At 41.3% G+C, this 26,897-nt stretch overlaps 1 protein-coding gene across 1 annotated transcript in view; it reads right to left on the reverse strand.

Annotated features, from left to right (window-relative positions):
* Positions 1-3,101: 3,101 nt before the first annotated feature.
* Tceanc2 (transcription elongation factor A (SII) N-terminal and central domain containing 2) overlaps positions 3,102-26,897 on the reverse strand; it is a 50,952-nt gene continuing 27,156 nt past the window's right edge. Inside the window, exons 4-5 of the mRNA XM_013022234.1 lie at positions 11,113-11,306; positions 3,102-4,129 (exon numbers count right to left, since the gene is read on the reverse strand). Coding sequence (XP_012877688.1) covers positions 3,941-4,129; positions 11,113-11,306 — 383 coding nt within the window. The 3' untranslated portion in view covers positions 3,102-3,940. The remainder of the gene's footprint in view (positions 4,130-11,112; positions 11,307-26,897) is intronic.

The following is a 26,897-nucleotide window of genomic DNA, read 5'->3' on the forward strand; positions in this document are numbered from 1 at the left end:
TGCTGTCTGTAAGCCTCTTTCCTTTCAGCAAGGGCTCAGAGTAGCTCTATTAGTGTTCATGGAAATTCTGCTCATGCATCAGGAGAAAACAGCCACAAATAACACAGCTGCCTTCCCAATCTTCCAAGAACATCTCTACAATCATTTTACTTTCTAGCTATCACCACCAAAGCCTTTCAGCCAGAAAGCAATTTGCTTCCAACTTACTCTAGGTTCCTAAGTTAGCAGAACTCTTTGGTTGGTTGTAAATGAAGCCCCTAACCTTTTCCTCTCTCTCCTGACTCCAGCTTCTCCTTATATAGCCTGTTAACACAAAGTTGACCAGTCCGAATTCATCTGATGCTCAGTACCCTTCAGAACTGGTCCTGGTCTTTGCCTTCCTCTGCTGCCTCATCCACAGCAACGTGTCCTCCAATCCAATCATGCCAGCTACCTTTGAGGTGTCTCCACTTCTAGGTCTGTGCATAGTCTGCTTTCTCTGTGGGTATTCACCTCAACCACCAACAAATCATTTCTGCTCTTGAATCACAAGCAGGTGTCATCTTCTTCAGGAAGGATTCCCAACTGGATTTGATGCTTTCAAACAGCATGCTGTTATCCAACTTTGCAATAAATACTTAGGAGGCCCAATTTGTACTAGGCTCCATTCCAGGTGCTAGAGATAGAGCAGGGAAGAAAACGAAAACAAAGACCACGTCTACAAAGAGTACATTCTTGAAGAGGGGAAGACAATGAAGAAATAAATAGCTGGGCATGCTGACACATACCTGAGATCTCTGCACTTGGGAAGCTGAGGCAGGAGGATCACACGTTTAAGGCCAGCCTGGGCTATATAATGAAACCCTATGTCAAAAATAAGAAAGTTGAAAGTGGAGCTGTGGCTCAAGTTGTAGAGCACCAGCCCTGAGTGAAAAAGCCAAGCCAGAGTACCAAGCTAAGTACTGGCACACACAAAAAGGAAGTTAAATAAGTAAATAAATAACTGTGCCAAGGGGTAATAAATACCGTTAAGAACAATAAAGCAGGATAAGAAGGTTTTGTGTTTTTTTCTTGTTTTGTGGTGCTGAGAATCAAAGAAACTCAGGGCCCTGCACATGCTAGGCAAATGCTCTACCACTGAACTATCTGCCAGCCCTAAAGCAAGGTAGAATATTAAAGACCATTTGGAATATTATTTTATTTAATCAGTGCAGGCATTTCCGATAAGGGCAAGAGAGATCTGAATTAACAGATACATGCAGATATATAGGGAAAGAACATTCTGGTCTGAATTATTTGTGTGTAAAACAGCAAGGGGCCAGTGTGACCACAGAGGCATGAGGAGCAGGAAGTGTGAGGAAGTGAATTCAAACGCTGCAGGGGCCAGATCATGGTGGGCCTTGTAAGGTCATGGTAAGGGATTACAATGGAAAAGACTCATTCTGGCTATTCTCTGGATAAGACGATGGGACACTATGAAGATCACAGGCATCTGGACATCCATTATTTTCACTACAGTGTTAACTGGATAGTATCACAGACAAGTACTACTCTAGGCACTAACCGTATGCAATGAGCCAGAAACCCTGATGGTAAGCTTACAATCCAGTAAGAACTAACCGAAGTACAACACACATATGTCTAAGATAGTACACAGTGAACTCTGTAGGAAAGGAGTTAGGTAGACAAGCATTTCTAAAGACACAGCATGTGAGCTCCACTGCTTCAAGAGGACACAGATTAGGAGGAGGTAAGAACAGAGAAGAGGGAGCTGGGTCAGAGACAGCCTTGCCAAGCAATGCTAAGGCATATGACAGGTGTGAGTCACCAACTTCTGGTGGGTTTCCATTGTGACGTCACTTAGTTCATACTGGAGGGGCAACTGTGGAGACAAAGGGACCAGGTAGAGGCCATGTAGTCATCTGGGCAAGAGGATGAAATCCTGAGCCGGTACTGCAGATAGAAAGGAGACAAGAGGCAGGCACCAGTGGCTCATGCCTGCAATCTTAGCTACTCAGGAGGCTGAGATCTAAGGATCACAATTCAAAGCTCAGCTTGGGAACTTAAATCTGTGAGACTCGGATCTCCAATAAAACTATCAAAAAGCTGGAAGTGGAGCTGTGGCTCAAGTGGTAAAGAAGCTCAGGGACAGTGCTAAGGCCCTTAGTTCAAGCCCCAGAACTGGTGCATGTGTATGTGCGCGCGCACACACACATACACACAAAGTCTAAATAAATTTAGGGAGCCAGGCATTGGTGACTCATGCCTGTAATCCTAACTACTCAGGAGGCTGAGATCTGAGGACTGTGGTTTGAAACCAGCCCATCAGGAACAACACCCAAGCTCTCAGTTCAAGCCCCATGACTAACAAAAACATACATACACACATACATACATATGTATATAAAAATACATACATTTAGGAAGCATTAGGACTCATCTGGCCACAGGAAGGAGATATGGGAGCTAGGCTGACACCCTCCCTCCAATGTTGGTTCCCAGCTACAGTGCTTGGGATGCTGGAACCAGTAACTTACAACACCTCTCTGAATCTCCTGTTCTCATCTTTAATTGAGCATTTCCTTTTTTGTTGAATGTTACCACAGTGGGAAGTGCTCCATTAGTATTCTAGCTGCAATGGTTACTAGCAGTGGGAAATTGAACAAGACAGTTCTGCTCCGTGAGCCTCAGGGTTTTAAGCGAAGCTACTGCTAGGTGTCCACCAGGTCTCATGGAATGAGAGCTCAGGAGATGGGTGAGTAAATCTGAAACGTGGGAACAATACCTACGTCATATAATAGGTAGGAACATTAAGCAGGGTTTAAAAAAAATTGAAGAAAGATTCATCTCAATCAACTATCTTGAGCAAGCAGCTCTTTGAAAGTAGCAGCCCCTTTTCTCCTCGCCTTGCTTTCCAACTCATCTCTTCTTTTCCTTAGCTTTTAATCTTCCTCTATTGCTTCCTTCTCTTTCGATGGCAAACATGCTCCCTTCTCCCCTAATCTACAAAAAGCATTCCTTGGGTCTAGCTACCTCCTGCAAACTCTTGTCCTGCTATTGTTTGGTTACACCAATTGTTCCTTTTCTCAACCCCAAACGCTTTTCAATGAAGAAAACATGCCTTTTGTTTTAAAATACACATCAGTTTATTATTATTTTTAAAAAGCAAATATCATTTACATAAATGTTTACAGGGCAGGCCCTATGAAAGTATTCCATTTTGAAATCTCTATGTATGTGTTTTTTTCAACAGCAGTAATTCATTGCAAGAGCAATTTCATTATGCATCTTCTACAGAGTCTTAGACTGAGAGCAGAAGTATTCAAATAAACCCGAGGTGCGGGGAAGGCTTCGGGCCAGTTCCTCATTAGAAGCCTCAGCATGGGGGCTCCGGAGACCAACGCAGAAGGTCTTCCAGGGAGAGCTGAACCACTCAGATAAGTGAGCTGTGGAAAGCAGGGCTAGTGCAAGGCTCTGGCAGGCTCACCCCTGGGGTAGAGCAAAGAGAACAGACAGGGAGTTCTGAGAGGCACCGGAGCTGTCTAAACTCAGGGGGATGGAACCGAGTGAGCAGCAGCGGTAATTGAGTTTCAGTTACCTGCAGGGTGGCGAAATAAAGTGGTAACTTCATCTGCCTGACATGGGAAGTTTAGAGGTGTCCTTGGCATGCTCACAGTGAAATCCATCACCCTTCCCCCGTGTTGGGTGATGGCAACCGTATGGCGCTTCCCAGTGACAGCCGGCGTGCGTCCTGTTAGGCAGCACCCGCGCACCGCAGCTAATGAAGCATGCTCCTGCAGGCCTGTCTCCCATGGCTCCCGCCTCCTGTCTGAAGGAATGGCACCATGGGAAAATTTAGCACAGCCAGTGCCCGCCGTCACCCAAACTCAAAAGAGTCTTTGAATGGCAAAGAGAAGCCCCTTTTCCTCTCTGCCCAGCCCAGGGTTGGAACGGTCCTGGGTCACTTTTTGTGGGTCTGTACAAACGTGCCGACCGGCAGTGAGCCGTTCTTCACCTGATCCCGGATCTCAGCTCGGTGCTTTAATGTGAAGACCAGAGCTCTCACCGTCCGCCGGTACGGCCCGTTAATGAGGCGGGAGCAGAGATGAAACGTTTCCCGCTCAATATTTTCAACCAGTAGGTGATCCATCTAAAAAACAGCAAAATTATCAAATTAGGGCCTTGCATTGCATAAGGATTAAAAGCAAGAGAGGCTGGAGCACTCTGCTCTGAGGCCTCCATTAATCAACTGAAATTCAAGGACATCTACTTCCTGTCACAAGAGAAACAGGAAGAGCAAATTAATTCCACCCTGGCAATTAAGGAACAAGGCCATGTGCTTTGTGACAGGGACCTCATTCACAACCCCTGCCGGGTGGTAATATTTGCCATTATAACAGGAAACTGGCCTGAACTAAGCAACCGGTACTGGGCTCTGTACTTTCCCAACCAGGAAACGAAGTCCGAGGATAATAAATCAGTGTAACAGTTTGTACTTCTTTTTGTTTTTCAAGTGCCTTTTAACCCCTTACAGCATTCTAGAAACAGTGGGCTAGGATCCTAAAATGTGTACAGGACAGGTTATAAATCACTTTGCACACTGAATGTTCATAACTCATATGATCACATGTGCTAGCTAAGGTTCAAGGTAAAGAGGTCAAGCTTCTTGAAACTACTACAAGACAGAGCTGGGATATGACTCAGACGCCGATTGACCTCCTCCATGTCAGCATAGGTCCTGGCAACCCACTGAATTTGGAGAGACCTCAGCAGACAGACTTAGTTATTAACAAAGCAAGCCTATGGGATGAGACCTGTAGCAATTCTGGGGACTTTGTCCACACAGTCTGTCCTACTTTCCTTTCCAGCCCCATCTCCTCCTCCTCCTCAATCCCATCCTGACTGTACAGTGTAACCACTATAACCTGCTGTCAGGCCCCTCTTTCTGTGCCTCTGCCTGGCACATGTTCCCTCAGCAGGGCACTCCTTTCCCTAGGAAACGTACTTCTGTGACTTTGTGTTAAAACCTAGGCAACACATGCATAGACACATACACACAGACACACAGAGAGCACAAAGGACAGGAGGTTTTTCAAGCTCCCCATAGCCATTGTTATATGTCATGCTATAATTATCTCTATTTGACTGCATCACCCCACCCCCAATAAGTTCTTTGAAAACAGGAACAGATTTTTCTCTCTTCCTTTGTTTCTCTCCTCCCACTAGGCATTATTCTACTATCTGATCAGCATTTACTATGCACCAAGCCCTGAGCTTGGGCGGAGGACCAAGCAGTGACCCAGGTAGGCCTGGCTTTGAGTCCAGGGGGAACCTCAGGTGGGGATTATAGGGGCACTGGCTGACAGCAAAGAGGAGGGGCTGAACAGTGAGGAGCAAGGCTCTAAGGAAGCCACCTGACCCAGGAGGCCAGCACCTGATTTTGGGAGGAGACTATATCTAGCTTGGGAGAGTGAACAGGAAGTGGCAAGCTGAAAAGGTATTTGTTTTGCGATAAATTCACCAAGATGGACGCCGTGTTTTATATACTATTATGCACATCTATTCTACTTCTATGTAAGAAGAAAAGATCAGGCTGGGTGCATGCCTTTAATTCCAGCACTCAGGAGACTGATGCAGGAGGACAGCAAGTTCAGGAGGAAGAGGCAAGAAAACTGAGAGTCTGAGAACAGCCTAGGAAACATAGTAAGACCTTGCCTCAGAAAGCACACCAAAAACAAAGGGTTACCTAACATTTGACATGTCCTTACATAGGAAAGAAGTAGGCAGAGAGAGAGAGAGAGAGAGAGAATTTTTAAAGATGTAAGGACCAAGCTGGGCTCTGGAGGCTCTGGTGGCTCATGCCTGTAATTCTAGCTACTCAGAAGGCTGAGATCTGAGGATTGCAATTCAAAGCTAGCTTGGGCAGGAAAGTCTGTGAAACTCTTCTCCAATTAACCACCAGAAAACCAGAAGTGGTGCTGTGGCTCAAAGTGGTAGAGCATTAGCCTTAAGCTGAAGAACTCAGGGACAGTGCCCAGGCCCATGAGTTCAAGCTCCACGACTGACCACACACACTCACACACACACTCACACACACACACACGAGTTCAAGCTCCACGACTGACCACACATACTCACACACACACACACACAGAAAGAAAGATGTAAGGACTAACAAGGGAGCAGAATAAGAGAGACAGAGAGAGACATACACAGAAAAACAGAGAGACAGGGAGACAGAGACAGAGAGAGAGGGAGGCAGGGAGGGAAGGAGAGAGAGACTCTGAGAAAGAGAACTCTGATGAGTATCCTGAAGTTCACAAAACTGGATACTCATACATACTCCATTCAAGAAAGAGTTGCTACTAGCTGGGAACCAGTGCCTCCTCATATTTGTAATCCTAGATACTATGAGGCTGAAATCATGAGGAATGGGCAGAAAAGTCTGTGTGGTACTGCATGCCTGTTATCCTAGCTACAGTCCAGGCAAATACTCAGGTGGGAATCCAGACTATCTACAAAATAATCAGCACAAAAAACAGGCGGGAGGCATGTAGATTGACTATCCAGCAAGCATGAGACCATAAGTTCAAAACTGGGAACTGGAGAGAACAAAAATTGCCACAATGTCTGGTCTGATATTGGAGACACAGTACATAAAAGACCTGACCTCTCAGCCTAGAGGGGACAGAGTATACAAGAAAACTGTAGGCCACAGACCGGGGAGAACAGGGGCATCAAGAATTTTTGTCATGCTTCCTGCTAAATGATGGCCAATCAGTGAAGAAATAAATCACAAAGGAAAATGATTCATTATACATTATTGTGTGTAACAAGTTCACTGAATGCAGTAAGGAACACCTCTAGGTGACCCAAACTTGCCCAAGATGACGAACCCTTTCCAGTGGGAGCTAAATTAGTGCTTTAAGGAAGTGCTTTAGGATGAAGAGACCAGTGTCTGACTGAGACTGAGAAAAGAGGTTGTTGTGAGGCACTTGTGGGAATAGGGCTCCTAGAAAGGAGTTTAGGGGTTTCCTGCATTCAGTGACCAGATCTTTTTTTGGTATTTCATGAGCTGCCTGGTCTCTTTTTTACATGGTTTCATATTGCTTTTGCTTTTTCCTTGGCCTTACTACCAATCCCAACTGTTGCCCCTTTCCCTCCCTTTAGTCTATCCATCTCCCCACCTACAAAACCCGGTCAAACTCCTTGTTTCCTGTTTCAGTACCAAATGAAATTTGCTTTTCTTATCTATTGTGTCTACGTGTTATTCAGTTGTTCAATGCTGAACAAGTGGCTGGCTATAGCTGGAAGAAGATATAAAACACAACCACCTAGGGCTGTCCTTCATTAAATAATAGACTTACTAGCCAGGCACTCGCTGATGGCTCATGCCTATAATCCTAGCTACTTAGGAGGCTGAGATTTGAGGATTGTGGTTCAAAGCCAGCATGAGCATGTGAGACTCTTATCTCCAATTAACCACCAGAAAACTGGCAGTGGAGCTGTTGCTCCACTCAAAGTGGTTGAGTGCTAGCCTTGACTAAAAGCTCAAGGACAGTGTCCAGGTCCTACAACCAATAAAAAACAAAAGAGAATGGAACTTACCATAACTACCATAACTAAAGTGACTCAAGTGGTAGAGAAAAAAAAATAAACAAGAGCATCAGGCCCTGAGTTTAAGCCTCAGTACTGGCATGTACATGTACATGTGTGTGTGCGCGCACACACACCCACACCTCCCCCCCCACATACACAAAGAAAGAGACAGACAGGGAGAAGAAAGAGAAGAGGGAAACAGGGAAAATGAAAGAAAGAAAAGGAGAGACAAGCAAGAAAAAGAAAAGGAAACTATCATAATCAGTGTAGCTATAAGCTCTTTAAACACAAGGGAACAAGGTCTTTGTATGTTTCTCTGTAACTATGCATTTGTCTAGCTTCCTTAGAAGACTGTGAGCACCTCTAGAGCTGACACCATATACTGGATCCATTTCTAAGTTTTCCATACCCAGCCTAAGTGCTGACACATCGTAAGTGTTCAATAAATATCTGTCAGATGTATGTCTTTTCTCCCCATGCATACTCCCTCATTTCCTACTGTTTCAAACAATGTCTACCACCTCTTCCATGAAGTTTCATGATCAGCTCAGTCTTAATTGCTTCATACTTGGTGTTTCTAATATGATTTGCTAGCACCACTATTTCAGACCCCATCACATTTTTATTAGTCATTTACAGGTTCTAAGACAACAGAATAAGCTTTCTTAGAACAAAGTATGCAACTTGACTGTCTGCAATATCCTCTAGCACCTTAGTAGATCCCCACCAAACATTTATTGAATTAAAATATCCACTGGAAGCAAACTTTGAATGGGTTTTCTGATCATCTGATTAGGTTTGTATATATCTATCTACACTTCTTTTTGACCACTTGATAACATTTATGAGAGAGCTGGTCAAAGCCAGGGGTGCAGTCCGAAACCATTAAACAAAGGAAAAACTAATAGTCCCATATGAGAACGTCCCCCTGACCTGGATCTCATTAGCACCATCTGACAACCAACTGCGCTAACCAGCCAGTGTTTCATAACTCTTAATGATACAGGCTCACTTTGAGAATCAGGTTCATTTTTTTTTTAATGACATAATAGGAAAATGATCACAGGCCAAGAGGTAGGAAGGAGAGTGGATAATGAGGAAGGGGAAGTAAGAGAATGACACCACAGGGGATGTTCATGGGAGGAAAGATCTAAAGGACAAGGAAGAACAAAGATGATCCAGAAGGGAGAAAGAGGAAGGGAGCCTGGGTTTCAACGATAGAGTTTTTATTCATCTGTTCTATTATTCCAAGAACAAGGAAATAATCCATGAATTTAGAAAGCAAGATCTATAAGGCAATAAAGAAATGAACATTTGGCTGTGTGCATATTCTTCATTGGTGGTATTCACTATTAAAGGATATAACTGAAACAAATAAAATGGAAACATGTTTTTCTATCAAAAAATGGAATGAGTAGATTATGGTATTTGCAAAAAACACATGCTAAGATCAAACTGTAAAGTCCTGTCAGTCACTGTGCCAATAACTCACCTGTGGTTCAGTACTGCCTGATAACACGAACGTTTATGGAAACTCAGTGTCTGATTTGAATACACCCAATATTGGTTATGGCCAAAGACAAGAAACTGGATTAAATGGTTCACTGATTTACCCTAATATGGAAATGTCTCATAATGATGGGTGCTAGGGTAAAAATGTTTGTATATTTAGTAAAATTGTTTGTGTTTATATTTTCTGACATGCCATACAAAAATATCACTAAATGCTGCTTGTGCAAGGAAGAGCCATCAATTTTTCTTTTGCCAAGGAAGATAGTAAGATACATATTAAAAAAATTAATTTAGGACCTAAACCAGTCAGTTATGCTTAATCTGATCTTTCCCCCAATTAAGTTGGAAAGCACTAACGAATGTATCACTTTTTTAACTTTGCTTTGTAACACTTGAGTGCTTACCACTTGATGTGCCATTTAAGGGATAATTAATGGATAAACTAAAAGGATAATTATTATGGAGTTTAATATAGCAGGCAAACTGCTCATTAATTCTTACAAGCATGGCTTCGTTATTATCATTTACTTAAAAAGATACCACAGGGAACTGATATTTACCACCACATTAGCTACATATTAGATACCCACAATGTATGCGCAGTAATTTTAGTTTATTTCAAAAATAAACTTTATTTAAAATAGCAAGTCTGGCTAATCAATACTCTGGAAAATTACTTACAACTTTCACATTTTCCCCCCCTCTCTTTAATTCATATTGAAGTTTCCTTTAGGAATCCACTGAACTATCAAGAAGACATTAAAAATCATAAACATGAAAAACAAAGACATATAAACAAGGATACACAAAATGACACTAATTGAAATTGATCAATATTCAAGAGACAACACAAACGTAAATAATTATGTCAATTTTCTGCATTATGATTAACATGATCAATAAAAAGTATTACAGAACATCTGATACATAATTCACTCTAAATAAGCCTTGGATAATCATAATTTGCCCAGCATTTCTTTAAAATGCTGTAATAATTCACCGAAAAAGATTATGTCTGGGTGATAGGTTTAGTGATTATTTTTTTTCTTTTCCTTTCTGCACTTTTCTCATTTTCTTGTTTTAAAAACCCAGTACCTTATTTGGTATATATCAAACTCCAAGTGATTTTCTTTTGTAGATAAATAATTGAGATAGAAAGATTAAAAAGGTTGGTTTGTTATTTTTTTGAAGATATAGTAGTAATAGCTAGAGATGTAGCTCAAGTGGTAAAGGACTTTCTAGCATGTACACAGCAGTGCAGAAAAACAAAAACAAACTTCTCTAAGAATGTATGGTATCTAGCACTTAAATCAGACTTCTGAATTCCATTGTTAGTAATACTAAATTATACTTTAAAAGTATTTCAATAAGGATATTTTGGAGTATGATGGGGAAAGAAAAAAATAAGTATGGTACATGTCTGATTTTTCAGGTACTAACTACTTTCAAGATTTGTTATTTGATAATGACTAATATTATTGTTAATGAGCAAAAATCCTCTGTCCACTATATATATATATATATATATATATATATACACATCTCAAACCACTAATATTATGGAAATTTCTGGTAATGGAGATGATAGGGAATATGTCTATCTAATTCATTTTGGTTTTTAAATTTATTTTTTCTTTTTTTTCCTTTTGTCAGTACCTGATCTTGAACTCAGGGCCTTGTGTTTGTGTCTGGCTTACTTACTCACAGCTGGTGCACTACCACTTGAGCCATGCCTCCAGCCTAGCTTTTTGTTGATTAATTAGAGATAGTCAGTTACTCAGATTTTTCTGTCCAGGATGGCTTCAAACTGTGATTCTCCAAGTCTCAGCCTCCTAAGTAGCTATGCTTATAGGCATAAGCTACTAGCTCAACCCAAATCTTGGTGGTTCCAAAGCCTCTCTCCCAGAATCCTTAAAAGAATTACCTATTAGAATAAGACTACAGTGTTAAGATTGAAAGTTCATGAAAAAAAAAAAGTTTAACCAAGAGACCCTAGTAATTACACTCCAATTAGTATATTACCTTTAATTCCAAGGCTTCTGAAAGTAATTTCTGGGCATTTTTTCTAAATGACTCAGTTTTGGGATCACTTCGAACTTCAATAGGAGGTCTATCCAAATGTTTTTCAATGAAAGTTTTCCACTCAGTATAAACTTCTTTGGCAAGACTAGCCACCTCTGAATCTGAGTGTTTACGCATCTTGTTCACAGCATGACCTGGAACAGAGGAGAGAAACTGTCTTCTGAAAAGCACAGGACTAGATGAACTGGTGTGTCCCTTACATACCCAAGGACGCAAAGGCTCCTGTGCAGAATCAGACATGTTTTCACAAATTAGACAACCTGTGGGAGAGAACCAGGACTGGCCAGTGTAATATCAATAGATTCTTTAAAAAAAACTAAGAGGTACTAACTCTTTAGGTCAAAAATTTCAAAGAAAATGAGCTAATCATTTTCTGTGGGGTTTTTTTGGTATGTATTACATTACAGGACAACAAAACAACCCTAGGTATTAAAGGAAAATTCTTTATTTAACTAACTGATTGAAAAGAAATAAAAAATTTTGTAGCCCCTGATGAAGTAATTCAACTCAATGGAAGGTTGATGAGGCACCTTCAGAGGGATGAACTGTTAGCACCTAAAAGCTGGCTATGGCATAAAGGAAGTGCTTGACAACTCTGCCTGTAAAGCAGTTCTACAACCTCCCCCACAGAAAAAGCGGACCACAATCCAATTAGCCATTCAAAACTAACCTCCAGTCAGGAAATATGAGAGACAGGGATAAGTTAAAACATCATTATGAAGAAACAAAGAAGTTTAGAATGTGGAACATTCTACAGCACAGCAGACATGTTTTCAATAGTCAATGGCTTTGTTTACAAAAGGGGCTTAGGGCTAGAGACTGCTAAAGATTAAAAGAGCCTTCGGAGTCCAAACTACCAAATGGGATGCAAATTCCTACTGGAGCCATTGAAAGATATTCTGAGATAAACAAGAAATAGGACTTTGCAATAGATATTAAATTATATCAAGGAATGATTGTTAATTTTTTTAAAGACAAAAATAGCATTAGGGTTACCTAAGAAAACATGTGAAATTTGGCCTGGTGGATTGGTAGAGTGCTTGCCTAGCAAGGGCAAGGCCCTCAGCTCAAACCCCAGTACCATCCATAGCTTTTAGACACACAAACTCAAGTATGTTGGCCCCAAAAGACAAAAGGTTTAAGACCTGGCTTTAAAAAATACTTCAGTAAACACCACATACACAAAAGAGAAAGATGAAATGGGACAAAAAGGGACTATGGGAACTTGTTAAAGTAGTGAGTTTATTTCTACGTCTTTCTGTATAGAAAAAAGGGAAGTATAAAAAATATCAATATGCAAAAGTACCTCAACAAAAACAAGTACCTAGAAAAGCCAGAGAAATGCTGCCTGAACTAGTGGAAATCACACAGTACCAAGTAACACACTAACAGCAATGGGATGAGAACATGACAGGGGCTAAAGGTATATGGTGTAGGGGGCGAGTTTGCCCACAGTGCACTGGGTTCATATATAGACATATCACACAGAAACCCATTAATACAAATGTATGCTAACTCAAAAATAAAATGAAATAAAGAAATATTTAAGCCAGGCACCTGTGGCTCAAGCCTGTCTGTAATCCTAACTACTCAGGAGGCTGAGATCTGAGGATCATAGCTCAAAGCCAGCCTGGGCAGGAAAGTCCATGAGACTCTATCTCCAATTAACCATCAGAAAACCAGAAGTAGCACTGTGGTTCAAGTGGTAGAGTGTTTGCCTTGAGCTGAAGAGCTCAGGCAGTTCCCAGGCCCAGAAAAAAAAAATTGACGGAAAAAAATTAATTAATTTAAATAAGAACTATTGGGGCTGGGAAGGTGGCTCAGTGGTAGAGTGCTTGCCTCACATGCATGAGGCCCTGGGTTCGATTCCTCAGCACCACATAAACAGAGAAAGCTGGGAAGTGGCGCTGTGGTTCAAGTGGTAAAGCACATAAACAGAAACAGCCGGGAAGTGGTGCTGTGGCTCAAGTGCTAGAGCGCTTGCCTTGAGCTAAAGAGCTGAAGGACAGCTCCTAGGCCTAGAGTTCAAGTCCCACGACCAACCAAAAAAAAAAAAAAAGAACTATTTAAAGATCTATTTGAAGATGCTTCCTAGCTACCAATGCTGAGGAAAATACTTTTGATACATACGCCACTTAAAAGCAAATTTACTGCTGAATACTTTCCTTTTCTGGGTAGAATTTTCCATATCCTGGAGATTATTCACTCGGCCAATAGCATTTGTAGTTAACTACTATTTCAGATGGTAATAACAAAGATAAGATTGGGGGTATAACTCAGTTATAAAGTATGTGCTTTATATATTTGAGAATTTAGATTTAATCCATAGCATCAAAAATAAATAAACAAGGGCTGGGAAGTTGGCTCAGTGTAGAACGTTTGCCTTGCATGCATGAGGCCCTGGATTTGATTCCTCAGCACCACATAAGCAGAAAAAAAAAAGCCGGAAGTGGTGCTGTGGCCTCAGCTGAAGAGCTGAGGGACAGCACCCAGGCCCAGAGTTCAGGCCCACAACCAGACCCAAAAAAATAAATAAATAAAATTCAAAAAATAAATAAACAAAAGATAAATGTTATTATAGGACTTGAAAGTCCTAAATTCAGGGTGCTGTAACACTTTTACTGAGCATCTACTTCATGCCTGGTACTCAGGACACAGAAATGATTAATACTCAATCCTTGGACTTTTGCCAACATTTATTCTGAAGGGTGCAAAGAAGACAGAAATATTCACCTTAGTACAGTTTGAGATAGTAAAAAAAAAACACACAACAACAACTAGAAACAACCTACAAGCTCATCATTAAGCGTCTACTCTGCACAGAAAAAAAGAGTATAGTCCATTGAAACATTAACTGCTATGTTGTCATTAAAAACAGGAATAGGAAATCAGGTGTGATGGCACACACCTGTGATTCTTACTCTTGAGAGACTGAGGCAAGGAGATTATTGAGTTTTAGGCCAATCTGGGCTTAAGCAAACAAACTCTGACTCAAACAAACAAAAACTAAATGCTGGAATAGTTCTACATGCAGTAACATGGAAAGACGATCACTGTGTTTAAAGAGCATGCTCATTATGTGCCAATATTTACTTTTAAAATTACATATGTGTATACATGTAAACACCATATTTGTTTATAAGCAGAGAAAAAAAAGCCTTAAAGAATTTATAATAAAATTATTAACAGAAGAGTCGCTTCTGAGTAGTGGGACCATATGCATCTATGCAGTTCTGTTCACAATCTAGTGGCTAGCCTAGCTAAACATCTAATAGCTTGTGCTGTTCTGTAATAGAGATACATCCAGGGTTCTTTGGAACAGAGCTCCTTCCCATCATGTAATCCTTACCTTATCCTTTTATTTTCTCTCTGGAAAGGCACTGTTGACCCAGTTTAATATATGTGAAATAAGGATGTGGAGAGTCCTCATGCAGAGTTCTTCTTACCAAATCCAGTAAACCTTCACCGTCCTGCCATTGCTTATCCTGTCTGCATATAACACTGTTGCCTCATCCTTCAGAAATATTCTCTTCCTTCCTTGATGAGACAATACCTGTACTGGTACTGTTCCTTCTCTACCTCTTCTGCTGGCTGCTGATCCTTTGCTAAACATTTAATTAAAGAACTTCAACTTGGGACTGTACTTGGCCTTCCCTTCCTTTACCTGCCTTGCCTGGAGTAATCCTACCTACACTGGTAGTGCAACCTCTACCTACAAGTAGATGTCTTCTAACTACTTAACTTCTAGCAAAAGTTTCCACTGAGTACAAGACTCAAATACCCAATTCTCACTGCACATGTCCACTTGCTTATTCCACATGCCCTTCTAACTCAGCATTTCCTGTCACACAGTGAAGCATCCTTCTGCAATCCACAATTTCTCTCATCCTATGTTCATGCAGTCATTCCAAGACATACAGATCTACTTTTTTGTGTGTACCACTACTGTGGCTTGAACCCAGGATCCCATGATCTCCCCTGACTTATTTGTTCACAGACGGTACTCTACCACTTGAGCCATGCCTACTATCTAGCTTTTTTTGCTAGTTAATTTGAGACAGAGTCTCTCTGACTTTTCTACTGGCTTCAACCACTCAGCCACCTGTGTAGCTAGGATTACAAGCATGAGCCCCAGTTCTTTTTTTTAAATATCAGCATAGATTAATTTTACAAAGGGGTTCCTTTGTGTTATTTTCATACATGCAAATATTGTACTAAATCACATTCACTCTCTCTTTTACTCTCCTATCCATTCTACCTCCTTTTCAAACAATTTTATTTTCAAACAATTTTATTTCCATGTAAGCATATATGGTGCTTTGATCACATCCCCCACTTCCACTGGGGGTTTTGGGATTTCCACCCACCCCCAAACAGTAACAGTCCCTAGTCCCCATTTTATACTTAAACATTTTTATTTTATTTTTTTAGGTCTAGATTGCATACATGAGAGAAAACACACAGTATCTGTCTTTCTCAATCTGGTTTATTTTACTTATAAATGACCTCCAAGTTCCATCCATTTTCCTGCAAATGATATAATTTCATTCTTTATGGCAGCAGACCCACTTCTTATCATTCTCTACATCCTTTACTCTTCCTCCTCATTTCCCTCTCCTTCTTACTGCCCTGATTCAGATTCTCCTCATTCTCTACTGGTCTACTGCAGCAGTTTACTGAACAATTTCTGTCTGCAATCTGGCCCTCTCCAATTCATCCTCAACACTGAAGTCTGTTTTAATGACTGTTTTAAGACAGTTTGACAGGCATGAGGATATACATCGGTGGAAGAGAGTTTGTCTAATGAATGTGAGGCCCTGAGTTCAAATTCCAGCATGGGGGGGGCAGTGGAGGAGTGAGGAAGGAATGGGGGAGGGGGAAGGGGAAGGAAAGAGGAGAGGAAGAGAGGGAGAGAATAGGAACTGGATCACATAACATACTTACTTAAAACCCCTCAATGACTCTCCACTGCCCTTAAGCCAAATGTATCATTAAAGCTCTGGATGTTCTGGGCCTTCTTGTCATTACCTCTTACATGTTGCCCTCTTTCCTTCCTCCCCACGTTCCTAGTCCATCCACAAGCTTTTCTCCATGAATTAAGTTCTATCTATAGAAAGCACCTTGTATGTCTGTTTTGGGTCATGCTGTCTGGTCTTTTCCAACATTCCTGACCTATAGCTTATATTGTTCCCTCGCCTGAAATATTTACTTATTTTTTTTTATGTAGTGCTGGGGATTGAACCCAGGATCTTATACATGCTATGCAACTGCTAGCTTGACCCAGAGCTACCTCCCCAGCACTGCCTACGGAATTTAAGTACCTATTTTCTCTCTCAAGCAAAAACATCTTTTTTTTTTGGTTGGTTGTGGGCCTGAACTCTGGGCCTGGGCGCTGTCCCTCAGCTCTTCAGCTCAAGGCGAGGACACCACTTGAGCCACAGCGCCACTTCCTGTTTAATGAATGGTTTATTGGAGATAAGAGTCTCACAGGCTTTCCTGAGCTGGCTTTGAACTGTGATCCTCAGATCTCAGCCACCTGAGTGGCTAGGATTACAGGCATGAGCCACAGATACCCGGCAAGCAAAAACATCTTGAGGCAGAACATGTATGTTAAAGCAAAAAAAGAAGCTGGGCTGAAGGTGTGGCTCAAGTGGTAGCACTATCTGTGAGCAAGCAAGCTGAGCAAGAACATGTTATCCTGAGAATTCAAGCTCTAGAACCAGAAGGAAAAAAAAAAACTAGAAAGGCAGAAATGTCCATGGGACTCCATCTCCAATTAACTAGCAAAAAGTTGGGCTGGAGACATGGCTCAAGTGATAGAGCACCAGATGTGAGTAAGCAAGCTGAGTGAGAATATGAGGCCCTGAGTTCAAACGCCAGAACCAGGGGTAAAACACAACAACAAACAAAACAAAATCAAAACCCCACTGTCAACTGGTGGCTCACACTTGTAATCTTAGCTACTTTGGAGGCTGAGATCTAAGGATCATGGTTGGAAGCCAACCTAGGCAGAAGAGTGTGTGCATGCATGTGTGTGCATGTGTGTGTGTTTACATTCAGCCCTGCCTTTTGCCCTGTGTCCTGAGTTAACTTAGTCTTTCAGTACCTCAGTTTCTTTACCTGAAAGATAGAAATTATGTTAGCCCCTACTTTGGAGGGTTGTTCTTAGGATTACATGAGTGAAGATACTGTGTTACTTTCCCATTGCTGTGACAATTATCTCAGAAAATGAACTAAAGAAGGAAAGATTTATTTGGGCTCATGGTTCAGAGATTTCAGTTGATAGTCACTTGACTCCATTGTTCCTGGGCCTGTGGTGAGGGAGACCATCCTAGGAAACATGGGATAGAACAAAGCTGCTCTCTCAAGCAAAAAGAATGAGGAGGGCATGGGTATTCCAATATTCCCTTCAGAAGTGTGTCCCCAGCGATCTACTTCCTGCAACCAGCCCAACCTTGTACAGTTACCAACATCTCACTTTTGATATATGGTTCTCAGAGTTAACGTATGAACCCAGGGCTTTAGGTGCTATCCCTGCGCTGCTTCTTCTGCTCAAGGATAGTGCCCTACCACTTGAGTCACAGCTCCACTCCCAGCTTTTTGGTAGATAATTGTCATGAACGTTCACACCTGGGCTAGACTTGAACCGTGACCTTCAAATCTCAGCCTCCTGAGAACCTAGGATTATAGATGTAAACCACCAGCACCGGCTTATGCCCCTGCTTTTACTCTGTAGTACGGTCCATGCTGTGATCACTCAGATGGAAAAATGAGGCCCTATAACCCTTCCCTAAGGTCACAAGTTGGTCAGTAGCTACATCAAGGAAGTTAATGATCTGCAAAAAGTCATTATTTGCTCCACAAAGTTTCTGTTTTAAAATAAGCAATACCCCTTGCTGGTCCTATAACTTGGGTCAGATCCCCTGGGTTTAAAGTTAAGGGATTTCTGCATCCTAGAACACTGTTAAGGCAAATTCCTTGTGAAAACAGTCTTTTGCTCACTTAGTAAACATTACTAAATACTATATATAATACTAGGTATATACCAGGCCCTATGCTGGGCACTGGAATAGAACATTAAGCCAGTCATTGCCTAGAACTAAGGGGCTCTATGCAGGTCTAAGCATAGAAGACAGCTAAATACATGAAAATGTCACAGGTCCTAGTTTCACAGGAAAAAGAACTTCAAGGAGGACTAAAAGGACAGAAGAGTCAATTCAGCTGGGGAGGGAAAACCACAAAATTGACAGCATTTATCCTGAGTATTGACAATGACTCAAGGGGACAGGAATAGCACAAGAAATAAAGAACTTTATGGTATAATCTGATTACTATGGTAAACAAAAGAATGGTACCAGGCTGGGAAGGTGGCTCAGTGGTAGAGTGTTCACCTTACATGCACGAGGCCCTGGGTTCAATTCCTTAGCACCACATAAGCAGAAAAAAGCAAGAAGTGGCATTGTGGCTCAAGTGGTAGGGCACTAGCCTTGAGCTGAAGAGCTGAGGGACAGCGCCTAGGCCCACAGTTCAGCCCCCATGAGCAACCAAAAAAAAAAAAAAACCCAACAACAAAATGCTTAAATGGAGGGGTGGGGGGCGGGGATAGTTGTGGAGGTGGGAGGGAAGGGATGGTAGGTGTAAAACAAAGGTGGAGGCAACAATGCTTGATAAGAAAAGTACTCATTAACCTCCTCATGTAACTGTAACCCCTCTGTATAGTATTTTTACAATAAAAAACATACAAGAAATGGTATATAGCCATTCACTAGTCCTCAGAAGCTGTAGCTGTTATTTTAAGTGGCAAAATAGACTTCATAGCTATGGTTAAAATTAAGGACTCTGAGAGGAGGATATTAGCCTTGATTCTCTAAGTGGGCTCAATCCTTAAAGATGGACGAACAAAACAGTAGAAGAGGCAGAAGGGTAGGTTGAGAGACAAGGATGAGGAGAATTCAACTTAACCCTGCTTATTTTGAAACTGGAAAAAGGAAACCACAAGCCAAGATATTCAGGCAGCTTTCACAAACCAGAAAAGGCAAGGATACCAACTGTCCCCTAGAGATTCTAGAAAGGAATGTAGTCCTGCCAAACCCTAACTTAATCTTTCATGCAACTTTAGGTTTCAGGAGGAGATATCACATAGTTTAAGAACATCTTAGTGCTGTCATATTGTTTGATTATCTGACTTGAGGCAAATGAAAGTCTCCAAGCTTGAATTTTCATATTTGTGAAATGGAGAAAATAATTATATGACTTACAGTCATACGCACAGTTCTGTAAGGTAGCACATGTCTGCTCACCAGGCTGAGTGCAAGGCCTAACTAACCCCACTGCCTTATCAGCTGTCATAAGGCAATGAATGCTCCTTGCTTGCTGGTTTCTTTACAATAGAGGTTCCGCTGTGGGGCCTGAATGCCAGGTCCAGAGGCGTTTCCTGCAGCCTTCTCTCACCTTCCCAGACCACTGGGAAACCCTGAGGACCCTCATCTCCTCTGTCTCTGAAAACACCCCAGGTTCAGTCCTCCGGTCCTTAATCCTTCCTTTTACTCAGGATGTATACATTTGGATGATTTTAAACAAACATTTCTTAGAAACAGTCAAATTTCTCATCTTAGCTTCAATCACACTTCTTCTATATTGGGACATTTCCACCAGAAGAATTTATATGGTAGAGCAAAACACTAAGGAAATTGACTAAAATGGAAATAGTAGGAGAAAATTCCCATCTAAGGTACAAGAGAGAAATAACTGAATTTTGATTTAAAAGAGGTTAAATCTGAGCAGATGGGAGAACCCACAGAGAAGGTCTGACAAAATAAAGGCACATATGGCTGGGGTCCAAGGCACAAGGCTGCATGCTAACCAGGAAGGAACTCTGCCCCAAAAGAACTGGGTGCTCACTGCATCTCTGGGCCTCTCACTTCAGCAAAATGTGTCTTACATTCCTTGTTTATATACTGAGGCAGCTAAATGGATTTATGGAATTCACAAAAACAAGTAAGAAAACTCTAAGATGTCACCAATACATCAACAAGAACACAAACACTTTATGAGAGAGAGAGCGAGAAAGAGAGAGAAGGAAGGGAGGAAGGAAGGAAGGAAGGAAGCAAGGAAGGGAAAGAGGGAGGGAGGGAGGAAGTAAGGGAGGGAAGAAGGGAGGAAGGGAGGGTACCAATAAACACATGGCAAATCATTCTATACAATAAATGAAGAGGCTACCTTTACCTATTAGATTGGTAAGATTTTAAGAAATGGTAGGGATTTTATTAGACCAACCTTTCTTTAAAAAAACCGTAAGATTCAAAAATGGATCAAGACAGGTAATGTATAATCTTATTCAACCTTATCATTTTTCACTCCCTTGACACACATTCACTAAGCTTCAGTAATATGCCACACTAAGGCTTAAAACATATTGGTAAATTAAATAACATGGTCCTGACAGCATGGTATTACTGTCTAGCAAATAAAAAGTAAGACGTAAATAATTAAATAAATTATAAGCCAAAGCTGGCATAGTATTACACACTTGCAATCCCAGCACTAGGGAGATGCATGCAGGAGGATCACATGGCCAGCCCCAACTACATAGTGAGGCAGGCCTCAAACAACAATTACAAGACAAAACAAGAAATGATAAACCAAGATAACGTTTTGGTAGGAAAATGTTTAAAAATAGATGCAGAAGTGACAACCAGGTAGGTGTCATTTATGTCAATAGAAAGCAGAATCACTGATGCTGTCCAATTCATAGTTCTGGGAAGAGAACATCAATAACTCTGGATAGAACGAAACCACTCGTGTCCAGAGAGAGGAGAGAGGAATGACTGTGACAGAAGCCACAGCTTGAAAAGGTTGGAAAGGTTTTCATAAAGAAGTGGGAGGGTCAGAAATTCAAGTTGTGAGTATTGGCCAGTTTTAAAGGAATCTGACTATAAAAGGAAAAAGAGAAAAACAATGTCTGGAAAAGGTGGCAAAGACAATTAAAGGGAAGATTTGTGCTTATCTGGAGGCAGAGAGAGCCAGTATAGAGAATAACAATGGTAACAGTGTGAGAGGCATTGGGATGATACAGTTCGCCCACTTCCAAGGTCAGTCATTAGGTCCAGCACCTTCTGAGGTCTTGCTAAGGAGCAGTTTCCCTTCTCTACTCTCTGGATCCTCCATGTGATCACTGCCTCACCCGAACAAGCACAGCCATGCTCTGGGTCCCATGGTTCACTTCTTTGCCCTCACTCCTCTGTGCTCATCTACTGCTACCCTCCACCGTACCTGTCCCACTTTCCCCTTTTCCACAACATTTATCATCTTCTAACACATACAATATGCTTACGCTGCTTCTTTACTGCCTGTAAAGAAGGGAAAGTTCACACTATTAGGAGTTTTATTCATGTCAATCTTTGGCACTCCCAACAGAATCTGGCACACAGTGGACATGCACTAAGTATAAGCTGAATGAATGTTGGAATGACTTTCTGCCTGATCGCCCTTTCTCTTTTTTTAGTATATGTGCTGCCGAAGCGAACACATCGCCCTTTCTCTTGTCCTGTCCTCTCCTACACATTCTTCTCTTGGCCACCTGAAGTCCTACAACCATATCAATCTATAGCTTAAATCCATTTAATAGTTCCATTAAGTTTTTGTTTTTGACAAAGCTAACACTGAATAAAACAAAATTAAACACATTTTTGTTGATGTCTATTTGTAGTGCAGAGGATAGAAGCCAGGGGCTTCTACACTGAGCTCATCCCCAGCACAGATTTCTTTGTTGTGCGATTTCTCAGTCTATGTACATGAGAAATTAAACTAAAAATCTCCAAGGGAGAAGAAACAGTCATGCAGCATTTTCCAGCTGATATGCCTTTGTTCCACGGGACACTTTACTACACCAGAGTTCTGAAAAATACACAATAGAAAACACTGACCCAATTAGTCAGCTTTTTAGTTTCTTTATAATCAAGTCCTATCTCTACCTTGCTCTTGCCCATCCTGGTCACGCATCCTAGATTCTAACTTGCTGTTCTCAGATTTTTAGGCCTCTCTTCCTTATACTTCTGCCTGTAATCAGCAGGAACCCCCCCCCCCTCCATCTCTGTCTCTGTCTCTCTCAGTGGCAATACCAGGGTTTCAACCCAGGGCCTGGATGCTATCCATTAGCTTTTTGCTCAAATCTAGTGCTCTACCACTTGAACCATAGTGCCACTTCAGGCATTTTGATGGTTAACTGGAGATAAGGGTCTTATGGACTTTCCTGCCTGGGCTGACTTTGAATTGTAATCCTCAAATCTCAACCCTCTGAATAACTAGGATTATAAGGGTGACTCACTGGTGCCCAGACCCATGTGCAGTTTGTAGACTAAGCTATCGGGCCCCTTCACAGCCATAGACACTGCTGATCAATTTCCTCTGCCCCCGGAAAACACCATTTCCTTTGCATCCTATGACAGTATTGTTTCTGTTTCCTTTCTGTTCCTTTGATCACACTTTCTCAGTCTCCTTACAAGTCCCTTAAATATTGGTGTGCTTCAAGATTTTGGACTTGGTACTTCTCTTTCATTTTTGTTTACTGAGATAGTTTTAACTGTGTAGTTCAAGTTAGCTTGGAGTTCACAATATAACCTAAACTAGCCTCAAATTCATAATTCTGCTGCTTCAGCCTCCTGACTGCTGGGATTATAGGCATTTATCAACATGCTAAGCTTTTGCTTTTCTTATATACTTCTCTGGAAAAGCTTATCTATTTTCACCACCTTAATTCCTAACCATTTGCTGATAATAACTTATGCATACATAATTACAATCTTTCCTTAGTTTCAGCCTGTACATCCAACATCCTGAGGGACATTTCCTCTGGAATGTTCTATAGAATGCCAAACATAGTAAGTCTAAAACTGAACTTACTATTTCCCCACCCCCAAACCTGCTGTTCTGTATTGCTATAGTAGTATTACCATCCATCCACTTACTTGTTCATACCAGACACCTACGCTTCTACCTTCCCCCATCATCATTCCCAATATCCAATCACATTTACATCTCTTGATTGCATTCTGTACCCCTACCCACTATCAGTCCCAGGCCACTCTCATGTCTTATCCAGATGTTTTAGCAGCTTCCTAACTGGGCTTCCTACCTCTAGGCTTGCTTCTCTCCAACACTTTCCCACAATAGAAACAGATAGATTTTTCTAAAATAAATATCTGAGCTAGGACTAGTGGCTCACGTTTGTAACTCTAGCTAGTCAGGAGGCTGAGATCTGATGAGGATTGCAGTATGAAGCCAGACAGGGGAGGAGGACTATTATCTCCAATTAATCACAGGAAAAGCTGAAGTGTAGCCGTGGCTCAAGTGGTAGAGAACTGAGCACAAAAGCTCAAGAATAGTGCCCAGGCCCAGAATTCAAGCCCCAGGATCAGCAAAAATAAAAATGAAAATCTGAATGTCTTTCCTTCATTCAAAACTCTTGAATAATAACAGTATTACTTTTAGGATAAAAAGTAAACACTCGGGGCTGGGAAGGTGGCTCAGTGGTAGAGCGCTTGCCTTGCATGCTCGAGGCCCTGGGTTCGATTCCTCAGCACCACATAAGCAAAAAGAAAAAAGCCGGAAGTGGCGCTATGGCTCAAGTGGTAGAGTGCTAGCCTTGAGCTGAAGAGCTGAAGGACAGCGCCCAGGCCCAGAGTTCAGGCCCCACGACCGGACCCAAAAAAAAAAAAAGTAAACACTCTGACTAAATTTAGGCTAAAGCTATCATTTCACTACAATACAGCTAGATATGAGACAAAAGTCACCTCATGCCCACCAGCCAAAAAGTGAGCAGTAGCCAGAAAAGCAGGCTCAGAGAGGAATAGGCTAGGCCTAAGAGCTAAACCAATCAATAATAATGCTGCTGAAATACTTGGCTTTGAACTAATGGTAGGTGAGAGAGCTAATCCTGAAACTCCTATATTGACTGAGATGAATCTTTGAGATGTGCTAAAGTGTCCTAGGCCTGAGGTGCCCCTGACTATTGGCAGAAACGAAGCAAGAAGCTAATCCTCTTTAGTGGGAAGCTTCACCAATCTAGTCCCATAGAATTCCTATACACTGAAAAATACAACAAGTTCACAATGGAAAATCAACAAGCTGAAGGGAAAACAAGCACCATGAGAGTCAGCACACACTAAATAAACAACAGATTTAGATCCCTAAGGACTATCAATATTAGAACAGCCAGCTGAAGGATACAGAAGAGCTATGTGCTAAATGTTTCAAGAAATAAAAACAATCATAATGTACAAATAGCATTGACACAAGTCAGATTTAGAGGAAAGAGCAAACTTGCAAAAATGAAAAGCAGTTTTTGAAATGAGCTTAATGAATGGGTTAGAGTCAACTGAAGGAAGAATTAGTGGGTTGGAAGAAATATCAGAATAAACTACCTAGAATACTGTGAGACAAAAAAATTATGGCAGAAATGCCATAAAATTGGCTATAGAAATAGCTATAGATATGGCTATAGAATTTGGAAAATGGAAGGCTTAACCTAATTTTTTTTTCAACTTTTTTTTTTTTTTTGCCAGTCCTGGGGCTTGAATTCAGTGCTGTCCCTGAGCTCCTTTTTGCTCAAGTCTGGTGCTGTACCACTTGAGCCACAGTGCCACTTCAGAATTTTTCTGCTTATGTGGTGCTGAGGAATTGAACCCAGGGTCCCATGCATGTAAAGCAAGTACTCTACCACTGAGCCACCTTCCCAGCCCGGCTTAACCTAGGATCTCAGAAGGAAGAAACAGGGATAATGAAAGGGAGACAGGGCTGGAAGTGAAACTCAGTAGTAGAGCCTGCCTAGCAAGCACAAGGCCCCCAGTCCAAACCCCAATACTACCAAAAGTAAATAAATAAATAAACAGGAGACACTTTAAAAAATATGGAAAGCCAAGCACTAGTGGCTCACTCCTATAATCCTAGCTACTCAGGAGGCTGAGATTTAAAGATTGTGGTTCAAAGCCAGCCCAGGCAGGAAAATCTGTAAGACTCCAATTAACCAACAGAGAACTGGAAGAGGCACTGTGGCTGAACGTAGTAGAGCATAGCCTTGAGTAAAAAAATTTCAGGAACAGCACCCAAACCCTGAGTTCAAGCCTCACAAGCAACAATAACAAAAATAAATGGAATGCTTCACTTATTTGCCTGTCATTGTTAAGAGGGCATGCTATTCTTTGCATTATTCTTATTTTAGTACATATGCAGGCCAAAACAAGCGTAGGGAAGTATTTTAAAATGGAGAGATAATGGTTGAAGTTTGTTTTCAAGTTTGAGAATTATCTATAAGACAGCCCCCAGACAGTCGCATCTCCTGGTATCCACATCTTGTCGAGTTGCCTTTCAAACTGTACCAACATTGGTCTAATAGAGATATAGGATGGATATAATAATGTATCCCTTCTGAGATTAGGCTACACCAGAAACTGTGACTTTCACGTGGATTATTCTCTTGTTCTCTCCTGGATCACTTGATCTGAGGACAGCTTCCATACCATGACAGCCCTAAGCAGAGGCCCACACAATGAGGAAGTGAGACAATCCTGTGAGTAGACCATTTGGAAGCAGATCCTCACACTGGATGACTGCTGCCTTAGCCAACACCTTGACTGCAACCTTTTAAAAGATACTGATGAGCTAGAACTGCCTAGATAAGTAGTTCAGAAAAACTATGTGAAATAATACTGTCTTATGAAGCTAATTTTTAGGATAATTTTTACACAGTGACAGATACCTAATACATTGCCAAAACCAAACAGTTCTGAATGGCTTACAAAAAGCCTTTTCCATCTGGTCCAGACTATCTCCAGCCACACTTCTTACCACGCTCTCTTTAGAGTATTTTATTTTAAACACACCAAATAAATTTGAGTTTCTGGAATGCACAACGTTCTTTCCCACCTCCACCTTTTTACAGTTTACATGGTGTACCCCCTGCCTGACACATTCTTTAACACTTTCCCCCTTTCTCTTAACACACACAATTGGCTAACTCCTCCCCGTCTTCAGAGCATTTATCACTGTATGACAAAGTCTTGTTAACTTGCATGCCTTTCCACTAAACTTCAGGTTCCAAAGAGATGAGGCCATGACTTTTCTCTTTCATTATTGTGCCAGCACAGTTCCCAGTACAAAGAAGGTACTCAGTAAATATTTGTATCTTACAAATATCCTGTTCACAGGACAGGGTCAGGCAGGAAGGCCAACCATTGGAAAATACAAATATTCTTAAGAATAATCCAAATGAAATCTTCAAGCACCACACAGGGCATAACTCTCAGAATCAAGAAACCCCTGTATTCCACATATCCTTGTTTAGGAAAGGACTGGGTAGGTCAAGATCCCAAAGTTGGATGGTTTCCAGTCCTTCTAAGTCAAGTACCATTGCAATTTCATTATGATTCTTGAACTGTAATCTTTCAACATCAGACACACCCATTCTTGAAAATAAATACTTACCATTGTACTCAAAGGCCATACAGAAATGTTTTGAACATTATTACCTGTTTTGCATTTTTAGGGAAATTCTAGTTTATTATGCTGACATGTAAGATCTGATCATCCATGGCATGTGTGGCACATGCCTAAATATAAACATATACATACACATATGTACACATACACGTCATAAAATATTAATCACTAGTACCCTCTACTGGTGGAGATGCCTCATGGGCTCATATGAAAGGTCTTATTGCCCTCTA

The sequence above is a fragment of the Dipodomys ordii genome, unplaced genomic scaffold, assembly GCF_000151885.1.
Source record: "Dipodomys ordii isolate 6190 unplaced genomic scaffold, Dord_2.0 Scaffold61, whole genome shotgun sequence".
NCBI classification, from domain to species: domain Eukaryota; kingdom Metazoa; phylum Chordata; class Mammalia; order Rodentia; family Heteromyidae; genus Dipodomys; species Dipodomys ordii.